The 19,859-nt window shown below is 33.1% G+C and overlaps 1 protein-coding gene across 3 annotated transcripts in view; it reads right to left on the reverse strand.

Annotated features, from left to right (window-relative positions):
- LOC148620016 (peptidyl-prolyl cis-trans isomerase-like) overlaps positions 1–19,645 on the reverse strand; it is a 32,861-nt gene extending 13,216 nt beyond the window's left edge. Inside the window, exons 1-5 of one of the 3 annotated variants that reach the window (XM_088580516.1) lie at positions 19,469–19,640; positions 6,895–6,925; positions 6,306–6,491; positions 4,093–4,168; positions 2,971–3,255 (exon numbers count right to left, since the gene is read on the reverse strand). In XM_088580516.1, the coding sequence (XP_088436642.1) occupies positions 3,123–3,255; positions 4,093–4,168; positions 6,306–6,491; positions 6,895–6,925; positions 19,469–19,537 (495 nt within the window). In that variant the 5' untranslated portion in view covers positions 19,538–19,640 and the 3' untranslated portion in view covers positions 2,971–3,122. Of the gene's footprint in view, positions 1–2,970; positions 3,256–4,092; positions 4,169–6,305; positions 6,492–6,894; positions 6,926–11,451; positions 11,707–12,286; positions 12,363–13,648; positions 13,835–14,322; positions 14,354–19,468 lie in introns of those variants that run through there. The other 2 variants (XM_088580517.1, XM_088580514.1) reach the window with 2 other exon arrangements.
- Between the last annotated feature and the right edge of the window lie 214 nt (positions 19,646–19,859).

A 19,859-nucleotide genomic window follows, 5' to 3' on the forward strand; every position in this document is an offset into this window, starting at 1 on the left:
ATATCAAAAAGATAGATTCTATTCAGTTTAGAACTGTACTGTGTCACAGTTTTTTTAAAATTTTATACTGAAACCGGCCTTAACCGAACACTGGATAAATCGCTAACCTGTGTGAACCAAACATCGTCTAAAACCCCTTCATATCAATGTCAATTTTTTAACCTGTGTAAACCGAACAGCTGCTTTAAGGAGGTATACCTATGGGATACAACTCTTGAAATCAGTGATATGTTTGTATCGTATTCAATTTCCCCAACGCCTATCAAGCTTTCATTGAAAAAGAGTGAAATCAATCCAAGTTACTTTGATGCTTATACGAGATTGGTGGAAAATACGGAATACAAACGTTCAAATGATTTGTAAGAGTTGTGTCCACTACCTGAGGTCTACCTCCTTAATTGAACAAATCTTTAAGTCCAAAAGGGGTACTGTTTCACTGTATTAGTATCAACAGATTAAGAATGGGTAGAAAGAAACATTTCAACTGAAAGTACCAGATCAGTATTAGTTATTATAAACGCGTGGATCGTTACGGTGTATCCATCTGCACCATGAAAACTTGTTCAACGTGTCATATTTTTATTTCCCCTTTCGTCTACCCTGAATTTTTTTCTAAGCAACTCGGCGGGTTTTTTCTAATAAAAGCAGAGGGCACTTACCCTTCCGGTGCACCAATTTTAGTGGAGTCCGAGTTGCTCAGTTACTTTCGTTACTTCGTATGTATTATTTTGGTTATTTTATGTTCTTTCGTGTTGGTGTCCGTTTTCCATGTCTGGTCTTTGTTAAATTAAACTTCCCTTGAATAACCCGAGTCATCTTATTTATAGTGTAAGTGAACTTAATCACAAAGAAGCAGAATGTCAAACAAGGGTACAAAGTCATTAGATATTGCGACCACCGTAATAGATTTGGGTGTAAAATTTACGGTCAACTATTTGGCAAGATGCGAAAAAAAACAGCCGGTGCACACTTGCAGGCCCATAACACGCCGATCATACCGCAGCCTTGCCAACACTAAGCCGTCGATGGGCCTACGGTTTGATGATGTCTGGGATTCGCCAGAGACTTTTTTGATATTACGGAACCATAACTTCAACACGGACACATTGGATGTTAGATTTCTGTTGACACAGAAAGTTAAGACAATAAGGTAGTTTACACATAAATTTAAAGAAGGCGAGTCATTAGGTAAAGACAGATTTTATTTATTATCTCGAGGGTCCTGGATGGAAACAGCATCATATCGATATCACTTGGATAAATAGGGAAAAGGTGGACTTAAGTGGGAAAGGTACACGGTGATATTGAATTTGTGTGTCGATAAGAATGTGATCCACTTCAAAGACTGACCATCCTTCATAGCCAGGCCTACAAACCGCAATTTGCGAGGGAAATCACAAATAAAGCATTTTTAAATATTATCCTCTAGAAAAGAATTACAGTGAATATTCGAAGGCAAAGTAGTACTTGTATCGGCAAAATAAGGTTCTCTGGGAATCCTGAAGAAAATGCGGAAATTTTATCCTATTTTTTATTTTTTTTCACATTTAAGTAATACTAGTAGAAACACGGGATTTAGCATTCTCTATGAAGGTACTCACTAAATTCCAATGCTTATTATTAACTTCAAAATATACTGACGACTAATCGATTCATAGAAATATTCACTACTTAATACTTTAAATACTCTGTCAAATTGGACTTTTTTACTCTAAATTTACTTAATTCTATCAAACCACGCATTAATGACGCATTCAATGTAAATCATGGACTTGTTTGGTAGCTATAGGTCATTTCGAGTCACCACTTTGAACCTGTTGATCACATGATGTCACTCACGGAGTCACCGTTATTTGTGGAGTATACATTGCCAGTGCATTAGTGTGTTTTTTTCGTCCTGTGGTTCGCTATATTATGTATGTAGATCGTCACTGTTTCACGTTTTCAAGTTCAGGCCATGCCTGGATTTTGTGTCCCATAGAACACAAGAAAACTAGAAATACTGTGAACATCCTTGCACAAAAATACACCTACTTCAATTGGACTTGCATCATCTTAAACCCTGAAGTTAGATAACCTTTACTTCTAGTGAGTAGGAATTTAGGTCTTCCTACATGCATATCTATATATGATGTAAAACTTATACAATTTAATCAGGAGAGGGTTGAGCTTACTAAGTTATAACAAGCAAAACCTCAATATGAATTATCCTCCTTTATAGAAATATGACTATAATCATCCTCCTTTAAAATGCCCAAATTTCCTACACATTTCATCAAAATTACTATTTTGGTTTTGTAAATCATCGGAAACAAAATCACACTGTTCATCTTTGTTGTCTGAACAAAATGATAATTGTAGACAATGTTGAGATACAAAACAGCTTTTGGATGTTGCACTGACAAGATAACTAAATTTGAAATATGAAACAAAGTTGCACATGTTGTCAAGATGGTCGTTCCCTCCGTGGGAATCGAACTTGTACTGCTGTGACATCTATGGCAACACCACCTGCACTAAGTCCAGCGCCCTAGACCACTCGGCCAGCTAGGCTATACAAAAATACAGCTTTTGCTGGCCGGGTGATTCCTCTGCCTAGGATTAATCTAGGGTTGTAACTTAGTACACAATGTATGGTAGTACAGGACAGTTCATTTAGGTATTATTATGTAGGATAGAGGATAAAACTAATGATGCATGTCACAACAAATCAATATGGTACAAATGTCTAAGAATGTGATGACTCTATTCGCTACACTGCTCCATCGAATCAAATTGATACAGGGAAGATATGTAAACATATAGAAAGGTCTGAAAAATTCCCAACAATGTTAGAACTGTCAAATTTGCCATGCAAACGACCTAAAATTTGCATCGCAAATTTGACAGTTGTTACATCGTTGGGACTAAGTATGCTCTATCTACACAAAGCCTGAAAAAATATGGGACAAAACAAATGCAACACATTCATAAGTCAATGGTTAAAGAGATGTTTTAGTAAGAAATCATTTTCCTTGTAAATATTACATAGCCCTCAGTTGTTTGTACAATCTAGAACTTGTTCACATTGCAATAAGAGAGAAAAAAAGTTCTACATAAAATATTCAATTGTAATCCCCGGTCTATAACTGTCCACAATCAGCTACAACAACTGGCTTTGAAGTTTTGCCTGAATCAGACCCAAAACTTTCCACTTTCTGGACGACATCCATTCCTTCTACAACACTTCCAAATACAACATGTTTACCATCCAACCTGAAACAAATTATGGGCACATTAAATAACAACAAAAGCTTATATTTAAATATGGATAATGGTAATATACTATATAAGGGTAATTTATGCAGAGGATGCTCATTTTGACATATTTTAGTGGTCCATCGAAAAAAAAAATTAAATTAATAAAGTAAAAAAATAAATTCGGCAAAATATTTATCCTGGGCTTAAGGTAATAGACCTAGGGTAAGGGCACATTTGTTACAAATCATTGGAACGTTTGTATTCAGCATTTTACATCAATCTCATGTAAGCATCAAAGTAACTTGGACTACTTTCATTCTGTTTCAAATGAAAGCTTGAAAGGCTTTATTGAAATTGAATATGATTCAAACATATCACTGATTTCAAGAGTAATGTCCCTTACCCCAGGTCTACCTCCTCAAGGTACTTAGTGCACCACTATTCATTCACCAAAATTAGAAACGCCAACATTTTTCTTATACCTTTTTGCTTCAAAATCACCAAATTTTACACTAACCACACAGTACATTAATAAATGAAAATTTTTAAAGAAGTGGTAACATCTAATTATTATCTGATTATGTCCTATATCTGTCCTTAGAAATGAATTATTAAGTTCATTAATAAAAAAAAAAAAAAAAACTTTCCTTTTTTTCAGCTATATGAAAGTATTTTTATTACTTAACATGACAAATAGCAATGTTTGTGGTAAGTTATCACTCTTCAAATTTCTCAAAATGCACCTACCCTTATTGTTTCCGAACAAGAAAAATGAGTTTGCTGGGTTTTTACAAGCATGAATCAACTTCTGTCTGATTTTTATTAAGACTGCTACTCAGATCTAATAATTACCATTGTGTTTTAACTGTACAGAGGAAAAATTGTGAACCATTTGTGTTGGGACCTGCATTAGCCATTGACAGGATTCCTGAAAATGAAAAAAAAGAAATCATGCCAGATAGTATTTTGTCAAAAATGTCCTGTAATAAATGAACTTAAAGCCTACCACTGTAAGGCATATTCATTTTAAGAGTTAAAAAGGCTAACTAACAAAAGTTAGAATAAGTCACTACTACAGAAGCAAATTCTGACTTTGACACACTAGTTCACCACCCAAGGTAATCATTTTCTAGTTTAAGGTAGGATTACTGGCACACATTGTATGGGTGAGAAGGTAAAATGCGCCACACTATACAAACCCACACTATTAGAGTATATACAATGATGATGTTCATAGGCTTTAGTCTGTCCTCACTCTTTAAACGAAACATCTGATGAACTGTCGTAGGTAGTTAACTAGACAACTGATTCATTTTTACGTAATGTCTGATAGATAGTTTAAATCACCTCTATTGTTCAAACAACAACCTAAGAAGCACATCAGGTGGTAGCCGTTCAATTAAGGGAAGACTATATTCCGTGAACATGATTATTTTATGCACTATAATATGTTACGGTAGCAAACATCAAACTGAAACATACCATATATGTGTGACTTCATCTGTCCTTTTAAATAAATGACATCCAACTACCGCACGAAATACCAACCAAAAAAATTGTACTCGACCACCAAAAACACCTATCTTTCTACCAGTCAAGTTAAGTATTAAGATGTCAAATCCCTCATCACAAAAAGTAATCCTCGGGCTAAAGTAAGATACATTTCAAGAATGAAACTGCCTTTCAATTCCCACATTTCAAGATATAGACTATCAATTCATATTGATTAATTAATTGGTGTTTAACGCAGCGATATTCCAGCTATATCTAGGCAATGACCTTGAAATGGATGATAAAGTGAACATGAAATGAAAAATGGGATGGGACACAGGGATCAATTCATTCATTTGAGAATTATATAATTTTTTTTTTAATATCTAGATAGCAGTGTTTTATTGAATGTACCCAGTGTAATAAATTTTTCACACCATATTATGATTTCAGTAATTTCACTCTCAGACTTTCTCCCACCAAAACATCACAACTTTGATATCAATCATTTAACCTACACAGTGCAAATTATGGACAAGGGGAGGTAATCAGCATTACAAAATAAAAACAATGAATCTGTATTGCTTATGAATTGGTATATGCAAGACTGTTGCCTTAAAGCACTTTTTTCTAAACAAAAAATAAAATAAAAACTGCTTTTCATAAGACCAAAAAAGAATATTCTTGACTTACCAACCTACTGTCTGATCAGTATAAAAAATTAAATGAACTGTCATGAATATTTTTGTAGGACTCCCCTATATTAATTAGTAAATTCAGAAATTATGTTTTACGTGATCAGAACTTTCGACATATATAGTGCAGTGGCAGGCCCAGTAATTTTGAACTGGGGGTTTCTAGGCCACCATTTGTTCTGCATCTTCCTAATCTTTTTTTATAAACAAAAATAATGACTGACTGGGAAAGTAGTTATATTTTACAAATGTGTGATAAGCAAGCAAATTTGAATTAACATGATCCTAAAAAGTATTGAATGAAGAACTTGGACAATAAAAATTTACATTTTTAACTATGGACACTTATCAGCTAAATTGTAAATAATATCAATGGCAATCCGTGAATGATACTGAAGCTAGCGCCAGTGGTACAAGTGACCAGTATAATACATTAGTGCTCAAATTGATCCCAGTTGCTCACTTAACAATTTCTTAAAATTATATATTAGTTGCGCGTTGTGCATTGATCAATTTTGTTATTTTGTATGTGCATATCATAACATTTTGTATTTTGTCTTAACCAGTCAGGGTTAATGCCTTGAAAAAAATACATACCTCATTTACAAAAAAAGAAGTTTACATTTTATTACATTGTGTTTAAGGTATATCCCATTTATTTTCTAAATGATCCATTGATCTGCCATGAAAAAGGGGGAGAGTGGGAGCATTTTGTACCATTGGCAAAATTTAAATCCCAATCACTGTATTATGTGGTAGGAAGCAAAAGAATGACTGTCATGACACATTTTGAAATCACAGTAAATGGTCCCCCTTTCAGGGAACTACTAATCTGGCCTGGTCTTAAACTGCCTTTTGAACCAACTAGTATATACCAACCTGGGCCAGTGTGCTTAAGTTGGAAGTTCTCATCTTCAAATTTGTTGCCATAGATACTCTTTCCACCAGTACCATCTCCTCGTGTGAAATCTCCACCCTGACACATGAATTGTGGGATTACTCTGTGGAATTTGCTTCCCTTAAAACCAAATCCTTTCTCACCGGTACAAAGAGCCCGGAAGTTTTCTGTAAATAAAGAAATCAAAATTTAAGATTTAAATAAAATTATATAAAATTTCTCATTAGCCCCTAGGTTCTCCAGATTCTTGAATGATCTGACACTGTAACAGGGTCATTCTACGAATTGCACTATTGAAGTTAACCCATTTTTTGTAATTTCAATTCAAGTTCAACTGCTTAAAAGACCAAACAAGGTACATGTACCTCTATAAATTCTGATTTCAAATACATTATCAATTATAGAAAAAAACTGTTTAAATGTGGTAATATTAAAGTAGTATTGACCTACACTGTATTAGCCTTGATCTTTACATGACTAATGTTTTGATTCAATTAAAACATTCATTTTTTAATAAAATTATGTTCTAGAACTGACAGTCATACTCCAAAGTAATGCACCAGTACCTACCTGCAGTCTTAGGTACAACATCTGCTCTCAACTGAAAGTATAAAAAAAAAAACACATTTGTAATCTCAGGAAATAAGTGTTTTAAATCATAAATTTACAACTCAGGCCTAACCAATTGAATTTGACGTCAACTTTTTTTGGTATGTAGGAGGGTATGAGGCAAACAAGCAGAAAAGAAAACATGAACCAAAATGAAAACTGTCTAAAAAACAGTCCTTGGACAATGTCTGAATGACTTAATAAATTCACTGCCCAATTTCACATATTCAATTACCAGTGGAATCAGGAGATGGTTCCTTTTAATGAATTTCTAATATTCAAAAGATATTTATGAACATTAAGGACAGTTTTGGTGAATGATCTGCTGACGGTGAACCTTGAATTCCATTCAAATTTAAATTATAGAAAATGGAAGGTTATGGAGTGAATGTGCATGTGAATGTGTATGTATGTATGTATGTATGTATGTATGTGTAGTACTAAGATGTGTATATTGTATATGTCAGTATGGTTTGCTTGTGTTTAATATATTGGCTTTTTTTAATAGATGTAGGGTATGTGTGAAGTAGGAAGTTGAATTCTGAATGCTTTATTTTATACCTTCTAATTTGTTTTTGGATGGTTTAAATGCTCCTATTGAGAGGTTACTTATGTGAATGTGCACATACATTTTTAAATGAAAATTGCAAGTAACATTGATTCAAATTTTGGTATTTTGTATTTTTGAATGTCATCTTAGAATCTAAACCTGTAAATCATAGACCATATGTTTCATGTACTTAAATATCTGATTAAACAAACTTAAAATATAAAAAGATGACTAATTTTTCAGTATATCATTACATATCCATTTCAACTGTCTTTCTGATAAAGCCCTAGCTTTCTGCATTTTCCACTATCTTATTAACTACTAATTTATTTCTCACACAGAAGATACAACCTCTTTGCACAATCAAGAATGCATTTCCTTGTTTTTTTTCCTAACTTTACAGTGACAAAAATTTTATTCATTTTGATGCCCCAAAGATCATATTTATAAGAAAATTTGAATGCTGCGCCACACACACTGATCTGGGTTGGAACAATGCAATATCAGTTTCACACCACATCTGTTTCAAATGCCAAGATGTCAGGGCTTTCCGAGTTCATTATCTTTTCACTGAACAGGCTTACCAGAGAAAATGGGCCATCTACACCTTCAAAATGTATCAAAGGGGGAATGGGCCTACAATTTCAATGCATGCACTTACGTCAAACACAGAATTGACTTGTTTTGGCCTTATTTGGAGCTGGTTAAGCCTACACTAAATTGGACCTTTGTCAAAATAAAGTGTATTGACACTTTTTTCAATCATAGTAGGAGCAAATTTTCAATATGTATGTAAGCACTGTGCAAATTATTAATAAAAATTGTTCCATACTTTTTAAGTTTACAAATAAGTGAACATATATATATATTGTTGTATTATGTACTACCAATAAAAGTATCAGATTAATGGATGTACATGTATATATGTTATCTACGGCTACCAGACACGCTGTCATCATTGTTAACACTGGTAAATAGAGTAACAATCGAACATAGGGGTACAGTTCCATACTTCCTGGATTACATTCATTTGATTTCTGCTAGAATCTTGGTTCTCTTGATTACTCCTTCCACCTGGTATGTAGAAGAATTTGGAATTACTTTGAATTTTAGGTGTAGAATAATTGAGAGAAAAAAAATGATATACACGTTTATAAAACAAATGGGGTTAGTCATGCAATAATGGCTATGGGTTCGGTATACAAGTCTTACTAAGATGATGCAAATATCTCCTTATTACATATTTTAAATCATTAAATCAAAAAGATCTAGAAGACTGCATCAAGTCAAATTTAAATGTAACTTCTTCATTTATAAAGAGGAAGTTATTTTATTTACCAATGACATTGCCATTTACAACGGGCCAGTAACCAGTCAAGCAGCTTGGCTTACAACTTTCAGCATTATTAAAGGGGCAAAAACGTCCATTTTACTTTCTAACAAGTGATAATTTGTTCTACTAACCCCTAAATCAAGGAGACTGCCTTAGCCATAACGACAATACCTCCGATAGTTTTAATGGTTTTCATACAGAATACTGAAGTTATGCATTGGAAACTAATCACGTGATGAAAATTTGTATATCATTAAGTCTGTAACCTTAACCTTTGATCCCTTGCTCTGCAGATGTTCCCAACTCTAGATGCCTTAACCTGCATTTTACTTAATTAAGTTTGGTTATCTTTCTTTGAAGTTCAACAATAATAATTATATTCCTTCATGCACAGCGAATTCCTGTAAGGCAACAAGTTCAATCTTTCAAGTTAGGTTATCCCCCTTCTGAGTTCAACAACATCCTTCCTTCATTCAAATCTACATATGCCAAACCTTCCTATAAAATTTAAATTAACATCCTTGTGGCATGTTAGAGTTTCATTTAAGAGAATGTGGAGAAATGAACTGACAGGATTGTGAATACTATACCTTAAAATCTTGGCTTTTGGTAAAATACTCAAAGCCAAGACATATTTTGTTAAATAAAAAAATACACAGAAGTCTGACCTCAAGTTACTAACTATTGGAAGTGGTACGTAATTTTTAGGTTTTCTACTCGCATGTCAATTCCAAAGCCTTGGTAGGATGCTTCAAGATTTACATAATGGATTGATTTCTAAAGAGTGTGCACCACAAAAATCTAGTAATGAAATTACTTGTACATGTATTATCTAAAACCAACTCGTGACACCATAGCATGTCTAAATTTTTTTGGCAGTCATATAGAACGTTGTAAATAAACACAAGTTAAATGACGCCAATGAGGATGCCAGCACGATACAATTATACTTCCAATTTTTTTTTTTAAACATGTACAAGGGGGCTTAAGTTGCAATATAAAACTGTTCTTATTAAAATTAACTGTTGTATCAATACATAGATAGGTCATCAACAGACTTCTCAAAACAACAGCAATACTGTAGTGAACCATGGAAGAAAAATGATGTTACTGCTTTGTTAAAAGGTGAAAATAGATTTCAACAAAGAAATCCGCCATAGAATACCATTGTGTGGCAGTTGGATTGTGTAGATAAAATTGAGGGTTAAAATACTATTGATACCCAGAGTTTAAAGAAAAAACATTCCAACTAAACTTTGACCTGGGTCAGATGAAAAAATAGCTGGCACTGAATTCTGACCAACATTGTGATGTGGTGTAAAGAACATCTCTCTCTGCCATTAAATGCTATCAGGCAATTGGCGATTCATGGTGGAAAAGAACATACATGAAACCTGATTCAAATTGTAATCTGAAATGCAGAAATGGCATTCACTTTTAAGGGTCAGTAATTCAAGGTATAAATTACATGAATTCATGGTTATGTTTCTCAGTATCGTATCCTTGATTCTCATAAATTCATTGCTGTCTTGACTGGACTTCTTTCGTTTAGATAAAGATACAACTAAATAGTTGGAACTTCATCAGACTATCCTATATTCTCTATGAAGACATGGCACCAAAATGACACTCATGGTTGCCAATATAACATGACAAAAACAGACCTTGACGAAGGCACTCTCCCCCCTCAACAAGCTGTGCTATTATTTAACAAGGAAGATCCAAACTAAATTACAACCCATTGCTATTGTGACTTAACACCACACAATTTTCCTGTTACTCTGGTTTCTTTCCAACCCACAACAAATTTTTCATGTTATAACAAAATGTTTTACACAGAAATTTGGCAGATGTATTTCAAGAACTCAAAAATCTAAAGTTCATTGAAGTAGCTTATAACCAAATCGCAAGACCCACCATAAATCTGAAAGGTCCAAGACCTCAATTCAATGCTAATTTGAACCCATGTATATCGTCATTTTCTGTGTTCTAGAAATTTTTCAAATTCTAACTTTCCACAGGAAAGTTTCACATGAAAATAGGCTTTCCATTTATCAAAATCTGCTTTCCAAGCTTAAAATGTCAAATAAAAAATTCTTTAATTTCTACTTTCCAAGGGAAAGTAGCATTTGAAAAATAACTTTCTGACCAAAATTTCACATGCCTTGGGTGACGGGAAAAGGTAATCCTAGAAGACTGCATATTTATACATTTATTTCAGATCATGATAATTTTTTTTATTTTGCCAGATGCGTACAGATATCAGCCCTTAATTTCTTAGAGTGAAGTGTATCATACTATAATTAAGTCCTTAAAATCTTTGGAATGCTTGATAAAAAGATGAATAAAATAAAATAATTTAAATCAAGATAATTTCTTTTAAGTGAACAACTTGGTGCCTTGATATTTAAAATGCAGTGCTCCAATTTGTATTGCAGTAGTTTTTAGTGCCCTTACATACAGATGAATGCTAGGGTTCAAGTTTCAGTAAAATGTTGCTGAAAAAAAAAACCATGTTGGCCTATGGAATAAATCTCAAAATACCTTTAAAATAGGCAAGATGGCAGTTAAGTTTTACTGTATTTAACAACACTGTTCTGAAAACAGTCAAAGGCCACAAAAAAGAACAAAAATATGTTTTGGTAAATATTTAGTTGTCCACATGATTGCAAATTGAACACATTAGCACTTTCATTGCTGTATATTGAACTTCAGATCTAGAAAAAAAAAAATGTAAAAAACGAAGAATATCAAGTCTTATAATTGTCCACAATCATTAATGACAACTTTCTGGCTGGTCTTTCCACTTTGAGATCCTACTCCCTCAACCTTCTTAACAACATCCATTCCTTCTACAACACTTCCGAATACAACATGTTTACCATCCAACCTGTAAAAAATAAGCAGTTGCACATGGATAATGCATCTTTCAACTAACGAATAAGAAATACACTTGAGATGGATAAGAAAAATATCAGGATGTAGTCTTGAAAAAATTACTGCAACTTTTTTTTACGTATTTTGTCCACTTTCACTGCAACAATATTCCTTGTACATGTACAATCATGAAAGTACAATTCTTTTCAGTGAAACATGCAGATGACAAAAATGTTTTTGATATGATGCAACACATTTAATCAATCACAGGCATAGGTAAATATGGGTAAATGTCAAATAATGTAACACCATTGTGTATCACCAACCCAAAATTGAGTAAGAAATTCACTGATGTAACATCTGAATTAAAATTTTATGCAAACTGTTACAAAATCTAGATGTAACAGAACAATGGAAAAATTTTTCATTTCCATGGTAAATAACTAAAATATTAGCAGCATATTGATATGCATGATGACATTTCATCCCAACTTCTTGAGAAATTTAGGTGCAAGTGTACTTCTCGAGTTGTGTCAGACTTCAAGACCCATTTACACAAACAGGGGGCAAATTCTTTAAAATTTAATTCTTACCATTGGGTCTGGACTGTACAGAGGAAAAACTGTGAACCATTTGTGTTGGGTCCAGCATTGGCCATTGACAAAATACCTGTAAAAGAGTACATAGCATAATTACACATCAGAAGCATTTATCATGTGTTCACCGGTGTTGTTCCAGAGTCCAAACTGACTTTCAAAAGTGGGAAGGTTGTGGAATTTTTCAAGTTTTAATTCAATGGTCCACTTGAAGAAAAACTAAAGTCCTTGTAAAGAATATATATGCATATAGTCGTAGGTCCTGAACCCAAGTAAATGAAATTTCTTGGGCTACCAAAAAAAGTTGAAAATTCTGTTAATGGTGAAAACATCCATGCCAGATACCAAGAAGCATGTCACAGGCCTTTAATTTTCAGTATTCCAGAAAGTATTCGATTAGATTTTACCTAAATAGTACTGAACCAACAACCAGAAATCAATTATCAATGATTTATTGGACCAGTAACAGAGCCTTCTGTGCAGGTAGGAACAAGATGTGATTTTTTTTTGCTTGGCCTTAAAATCAGTCTAAAACAGCTGTCTTGTACAGGGTTCATACATCTTTTTTGCTCCAATTTCCAGGATTTTTCAAGGATTTTTTTTTTTAATATTCCATACCCAAAACCACAAACATTTTTTTTAAATAAATTTTTCAATTATTGTAAGCATATTTATGTATGCCAAATGTTTTGAACACATTCATAAAGCTGGTGTGTGTTACCATGACTTCTAACCAGAGCAAAATCTAAGCTTCTTAAGTTCCAGATACACCCAGATTAGACTGTTTTGACCTATAAAACATTTTGCACTAATTTTGTTAATATTTCGGCCCTTCAATATGTTTTGGCCAACGTAGCTGATGAGAATTTTAGGTTCGAAACATGTGTCCTACGTGATATCTCTAATGACTCCATTTTATTGATGGGTAAAAAGTAGTAATTTTGATATCCTGCACCACCTCCGCTTTGAAGCCAATGCTTGTATTCTTCTTTTTCAACCCAATTGGGTTGAAAATTACAGTTTCCTGGCATTTTGTTTTATAAGGTCATGTTGTTTTTGACACCGGTTAAATCTGGTTCCCTTTATGACATTCACAAACAAAAACCAGTCCAAGAACACTTACAGATTATTTCCCCTTGACTTACCTTCCCGAACGCGAGATAAAAAAGACGGACAATTGCTTATTTCAACACTTAATAAAACAATGTCATTTGAATAAAATTCCAGGACTTTTCAAGGACTTGTGGCAAATATACAGGATTCAACGACTTTTCAAGGCCTTTAATTTTCAAAATGAAATTCCATGACTTTTCAAGGATTCAAGGACCCGTACGAACCCTACTTGTACAATATTCTTACCAGGCCCAGTGTGCTTTAGTGTGAAGTTCTCATCTTCAAACTTGTTGCCATAGATGCTCTTTCCACCAGTGCCATTGTGGTTTGTAAAGTCACCTCCCTGACACATGAAGTTAGGGATAACTCTGTGAAATGAACTTCCCTTGAATCCAAATCCTTTCTCTCCTGTGCACAGGGCTCTGAAGTTTTCTGTCAATAAAATAAGTAATCTATCAAAATTCAGTCTTCATTGAGTCGACATATGAAAGCAACAGCAGCAGTATTTGTATACTTCATATTTAAAACAGTGCTTACAAAATATTATCTATACACAGGAAGGTGATAAAGTTGCAACTGATTAGAGGAGACTTTTCAACACGAATGAGCTACCACTCCTTACAAGAGGAAATTTGTCATTACTATTCAAAGTACATTTGTTATATCATGAAGTTGCACATGTTGTGGTGTTAAGCATACTTCCACTCGTACAAATTGATATTTGACAAGGTCAAAAATAGCTTACAACATATACACTATATTAAGCCACACACCAAATCAAAAATCAATCCATGCAATGGGAGTTGAGAAACATTTTCATAATCCCTAAAATACTTGAAATACTGTATTTGAAACATATTAAGAACTCATTTCATTCAAAAACTTGTCAATAACAAAGTTTGAAAAAAGACAATACAAACCTGCAGTCTTGGGTACAACATCAGCCCTGAGCTGAAATTAAGAAAAAAGAACTAATTAAATTAGGTTTAAAGACCATTTATATTTAATTCTAACACTAAACATTGAATCTAAAAGTTCAAAATATGTTAGTTGGGTGTTGCCTACCTTAACCTACCCAGCTGAAATGGTATTTATTCAAATATATGAAATACAGATTCTAGAATTAACTTGTTCAGTGCTTGTGAATTTAGAAATGAAGCATTTATTGACAAAGACACCACCCTGTAGCTTATTAGTCAAGAAACTACAATTGAATCCCCCCCCCCAAAAAAAATTTTAAAAATTAAAAAATGGAGCTACAGACACCCCTGTTTTTCAGCATGTGACAGTATACACACATATTTTTTTTGGCCCAAGTGATTTTCCTACTGTTTTTGGGAAGGGACCAGGGCCCATGCAATTGGGGGAAAAAGCGTGTTGAATGGCTAATTTGGGAAATGATATATAAATGAGAAACACTACAGTTCCCTCAGTATTGAAGAGTGCAGATCTCCTTTGGAAGATAATTTGGATACAACAGAGACTGAAGAAAAGTTTGTACATGTACATCTCTCATAAAAAATTCATCTTAATGCATTTTTTTTTTATTTTTTTTATTTGCTTCAAATATTAATAGAACATTTGTCATTTGAATCATTTAATAGTATATTAAAATTTAAATTGCCCAGTCAGAAATATTCTATTGACGTATTGTATGGGTCATTTTACGGCTTGTCTGTTGTTTAACTTCTTTAGTTCCCTTCAAGAGCAATGATGACATACATGTAGAATCGAATAGATTGCAATGCAATCATAATAGCATTGAAAGAATAAGGAGAACTAACAAAACACCCCGAAAGACGGTCCAAATGTAAATAAACGAAGTATGATACAGAAGAAGAAAAAACAACACGATCGTGATCTCGAGGCAACCGGACATCTATTGACAATTGGGAATTTTACAACCAACTATTGGGATTTTTAGAGCCTTTTTCTAATTGGGAATGGGGCCGAAATTCTGACCTAAATTTAGGGTTGGAAAATCAATGGGCCCGATACATAAAAGACTTTACACATGTGGTGAGTAGGCAATAACCAACTATTTTTTACAATGACCTGACAGGGATTTCCAATTTTTCCTTAAACCACGCCTATGCCAAAAAATCTTATAATTTTTTAAATTAAATATTGCATTTCAGAAACAATAATTCAAGTGTCTGACCTGGATTCTTTTGTTTAAATACACTATCACTTTCCAAGACTGAAATGTTTCAAAATCATTTACCCTGGGAGTGTTATAATACTTTCAAAAACAAGTTAAATGTACTGTTAACGTATTAATCTTTGTTATTTTTGGCATGGACAGAAAACTATGAAAATTAGTACAAGCAAACTATATAACACTAATGATTTTTTTTAAATCGCAAATATTGATACCTGTGAATATGCTCATTTGACAGAATCATTTAATAAAGAGCTGTGCTTTAAGCGCATGATACACTGTTGTCCTTTAACTTGTCCTTCAGCTTTTAATGAACTTATATGATCAACTAGAAAAACTGTGAGCCCTGTCAAGTGCCATCCCCTCCAACCCCCCCCCCCAAAAAAAAAAAGTAAATAAAAAATGCACAAAAAAATTGGCACTATAATAACAAATGGTCTGTTTTCAATATTTTTTCAACGAATTAATTCCTTAGCCTTTCTGCCTTTTTTTAAAGATTAAAACTTCATAACACGGAAACGTTAAATTTGAAATTTATACAAATCGGAAGGCAGCTAACTTCAAAACTTCAAAGTTTCATAAAAGTTAGTTAAAGTGTTCTTGAGTTAGTGTGAAAACCTGAAAATTGCCCCTTTTTTAAGCATAAAAATTGATAACACAGAAACGATAAATCTAAAATTTATAAAAATCGAAAGGAAATTTATGTCAATAGATTTAAACAATTTACCAAAGTTTCGTAAAAGTTGTTGAAAGTGTTTTCAAGTTATTGCCAAAAAACTTGAAAATTGCCCCTTTTTAAGTATAAAAATTCATTAGATATGAACAAATCACCAAAGTTTTATAAAAGTTAGTGAAAGTGTTTTCGAGTTGTTGTCCAAAGTGTAGACAATGAACAGACGGGCAACAGTATATCATAGTATGTCCCATCTTAGATGGGCATATAAAAATAAGCAAAAATTTAGAAAATTAAATGCATACACTATATATTTTAGAAAACATTTTTAAGCAGTAAGGATAGGTCATTGAATGTGAGCTATTACTCTTGTCCAAGGAAAAGGGTAGGAAATCCCTGAATAATGTTAGTTAATAATTCAATCAAATACAAAAATAGTTATCAAAGTAAAAGAAATAATACAAGGTCATGCATCAGTGATTTTGTTACTTTTTTTTCAAAGAATCCTCTACCTTTTTAATTGGGAAAATTTACAGGTCATTAAATGTGAGCTATTACTCTTGTCCAAGGAAAAGGGTAGGAAATCCCTGAATAATGTTAGTTAATAATTCAATCAAATACAAAAATAGTTATCAAAGAAATAATACAAGGTCATGCATCAGTGATTGTTACTTTTTTTTCGAAGAATCCTCTTCCTTTTTAATTGGGAAAATTTACACAAAATTTGAAGAAAAATATGCAGATGACGACAGTGCAAAAACAAATAACAGGCATATACACACAAATAAAATGTATTTGCATGTAACACGATCCACGATGCCCGACATCGAAGCAGAGGCTTTTCAAAATTAAAAAATCAAATTTTTACCAGTTTTAGGTACTTAATTTGGAATTGGGATTTATTATAATTTTGGTAAATACATACACAAAATTGGGAAACTCTCTGGGGGAAACAGCCAAAATTCAGAGGTAAATTAAGGCTAACAAAATCACTGCGCATAAAGTAGATTTCACTGTAAATCAGGCAAGCTAAGTTTGCACTAATATCCTCAAGTTTCAACAGGTAAGTTTTCTTAAACTATACCTAGATCTTCAAACTTCAACATTGAAATACTTAACTCTTAATCATGCCATTAAATTTCATCCAACTCAAACTATAAAGCTGGGCTTTTATCAGTAATTACCTGTTCCAAGCTAAGCACTGATTATTATCCAATTCTATCAACCAAAGAGCTGTCTTTCTTTCTCATCAAAACACTGCAGATATTAATCATTTACGATTGTCCACCATTGCGAAAAATAGCGATTTGCTCAATCGAAGGTTTTGTAAAGAATCAAGACTCATAATTCACATTGATAAATAATCTTTTTTTTTCTTCAAAATAATAGTGTATATGACCATTTGAATTTAAGATGAAGAACCAAACAATTCACCTTGATATTGACAAGTAAAAGAAGCAGCACAGAAAAAGTTCCATCCAATTTTGTTTTCTCAAAAGGTATCAATAGAAACTGTAAGAGGTTATTGCTGTTTACATGTATCTACATGCAGTTTAAAACACTGGCACAAACGGTTGTAGGAGTTTTACTTGAATAGACAATTAATGTAAAGCCATGATATATGGATTTTTGATCCAGTATTGGAAAAACTCTTTTCTAGGGACAAGCATTAGAAGTGGCAAATTTTTGGAATCTACATTGTTATTGGAAACTTCAGGATAAATACAAGGAAGCTAAAAGGCTAAAATCTCACCTGATTTACAAAATAATGAGACATTCTAAACTGAATCTGATAACAGTATCAATTAAAGCTACTAGCTTACAACTGTGGACAAAATTCTATTCTTAGCTATTTAGCTATGAAAAAAATCCTTATTCAATCTGTTACAATACATGTTTGATATACATGCATGATGTAATTGTATCTAACTGAAATATGACATGATCATCCCCTGATTAAAAAGGCAATTAATGTACTAGTGCAAAAAAGGACATTAATTGATACTGCTGTCACTTAAATGAAAATAAGAAATTATATCTGATCAATTCACTAAATGACTCAATCAACACACTGAAATCTGTCTAAACCAATCCCAGTATGGCATCATTTGCCTTTCAACTTGGAAGAGCGATTTGAGGATTGATGTACAGATCACATTAGGAGGGGATAAGGGACAATTTTTCATGTGCTTTTCACATGCCGTTTTATTTTGGTAAAAGGGGTACAAATGGTAATGAATTTCACAATTTACTCTCTCTTTTAAGTTTTCTAGTCTACAGAAAAGGATATTAATCAAGGCGTAGACAAAATTAGAAGTTCAGTATAGTCAAGTTGTATTCTGTTATCTATATATTGAAAAGTAAGTGTTCCATATGTAATGCAACTTGGGTTCAGTTAAGACAGATTTCATTGAAACATTCTTCTTAAAACTTTATATGGCCATCCAGAAATATCTCTACTAAAGAAGCTCCTTCTGACCATTAACCTTCATTTCAGAGTGTTGCACAGCATTCATAAAAAACATAAAATCAATATGTCTGTTTCCTACTACAATATTTTTATTGTACCTTCCCTAACCATTTAATGATCATTTTGACTCAAGCAACACTTCACCAATAAACTCGATACAAAATGGATTATAAAAATGAATTTCTACATTTATCATTTCTACCTGGTAGAAGGAAACAAACTATTATATTTTGGCCTGCAATTTAAAGCTCTTGTAAAAATGCAATTACAGAAGAATTTTAATAACACAACAAAATATTCTTCATCAATCTACAGAGCAGTCACTGGGGATTATATTTACAATGAACATTCCATAGTTTATGAAGGAGAGCCTCAGTCCATATATGGACCTGGATGCAAGTTCACAAGTTGAAAGCAAACTTTAAATGAATATAAGCTTTTGCAAGTGACTTTAATTTTCGGTACAACTAGAAATGCTTGGCTAAAATAATAAGATAACTCGCCCACACGCGGAAGCGCGAAAATAGGAGCGTAATTATTTAGCGCATTCGCCAAAAAATCGGCAATGATATTAAAACATATCTACAAATTCTTAAGTTTCAATTTAGTATTGCAACGTTTTGTTTTAGGTTCTAATTGTTGTTCAAACTATAAAAGCGTCTCATTTCACTTTCATGGTTTGTTATGGAAACCGGCATGACCGGCGCGGCTAGGCCGAAATTTACTTTTATTTAATTATCACTACTGAACTCGTTTAATTACCTCCATGATAATTCTACCGGCTGGACTTCCACCGATGGTAATGTCGAAGAAACACCTTGGTTTTGCCATACTTGCAAATCGTCTGACAAATAGAGTGAACGGAAGTGTTGATGGTGGAATGATGGCGGGTTCTCTAGAAGCCGGCAAGAAGGAAGCACGTGGGCTGTTCAGGTGAAAGCGAGGCAAATTATGATTATTCTATAGTTTATTCTTTATATGTGGTCAATCGATATATAGTCTTTTCCAGCATTTATAGTTCACTCGCAGTTCAAACTGCAACAGAAAAAGTTATGACTATAAAATGTACACATAATACGATTTCGTGTTATAAATATGTCCCTGAAAATTCCTTTCGAAACTGATTAATACTGAAAAGAGGAGTTAACTCCGT

The sequence above is a fragment of the Perna viridis genome, chromosome 4 (assembly GCF_037379345.1).
Source record: "Perna viridis isolate PV_CMFRI_1.1 ecotype Kerala chromosome 4, ASM3737934v1, whole genome shotgun sequence".
In the NCBI taxonomy this organism is placed as follows: domain Eukaryota; kingdom Metazoa; phylum Mollusca; class Bivalvia; order Mytilida; family Mytilidae; genus Perna; species Perna viridis.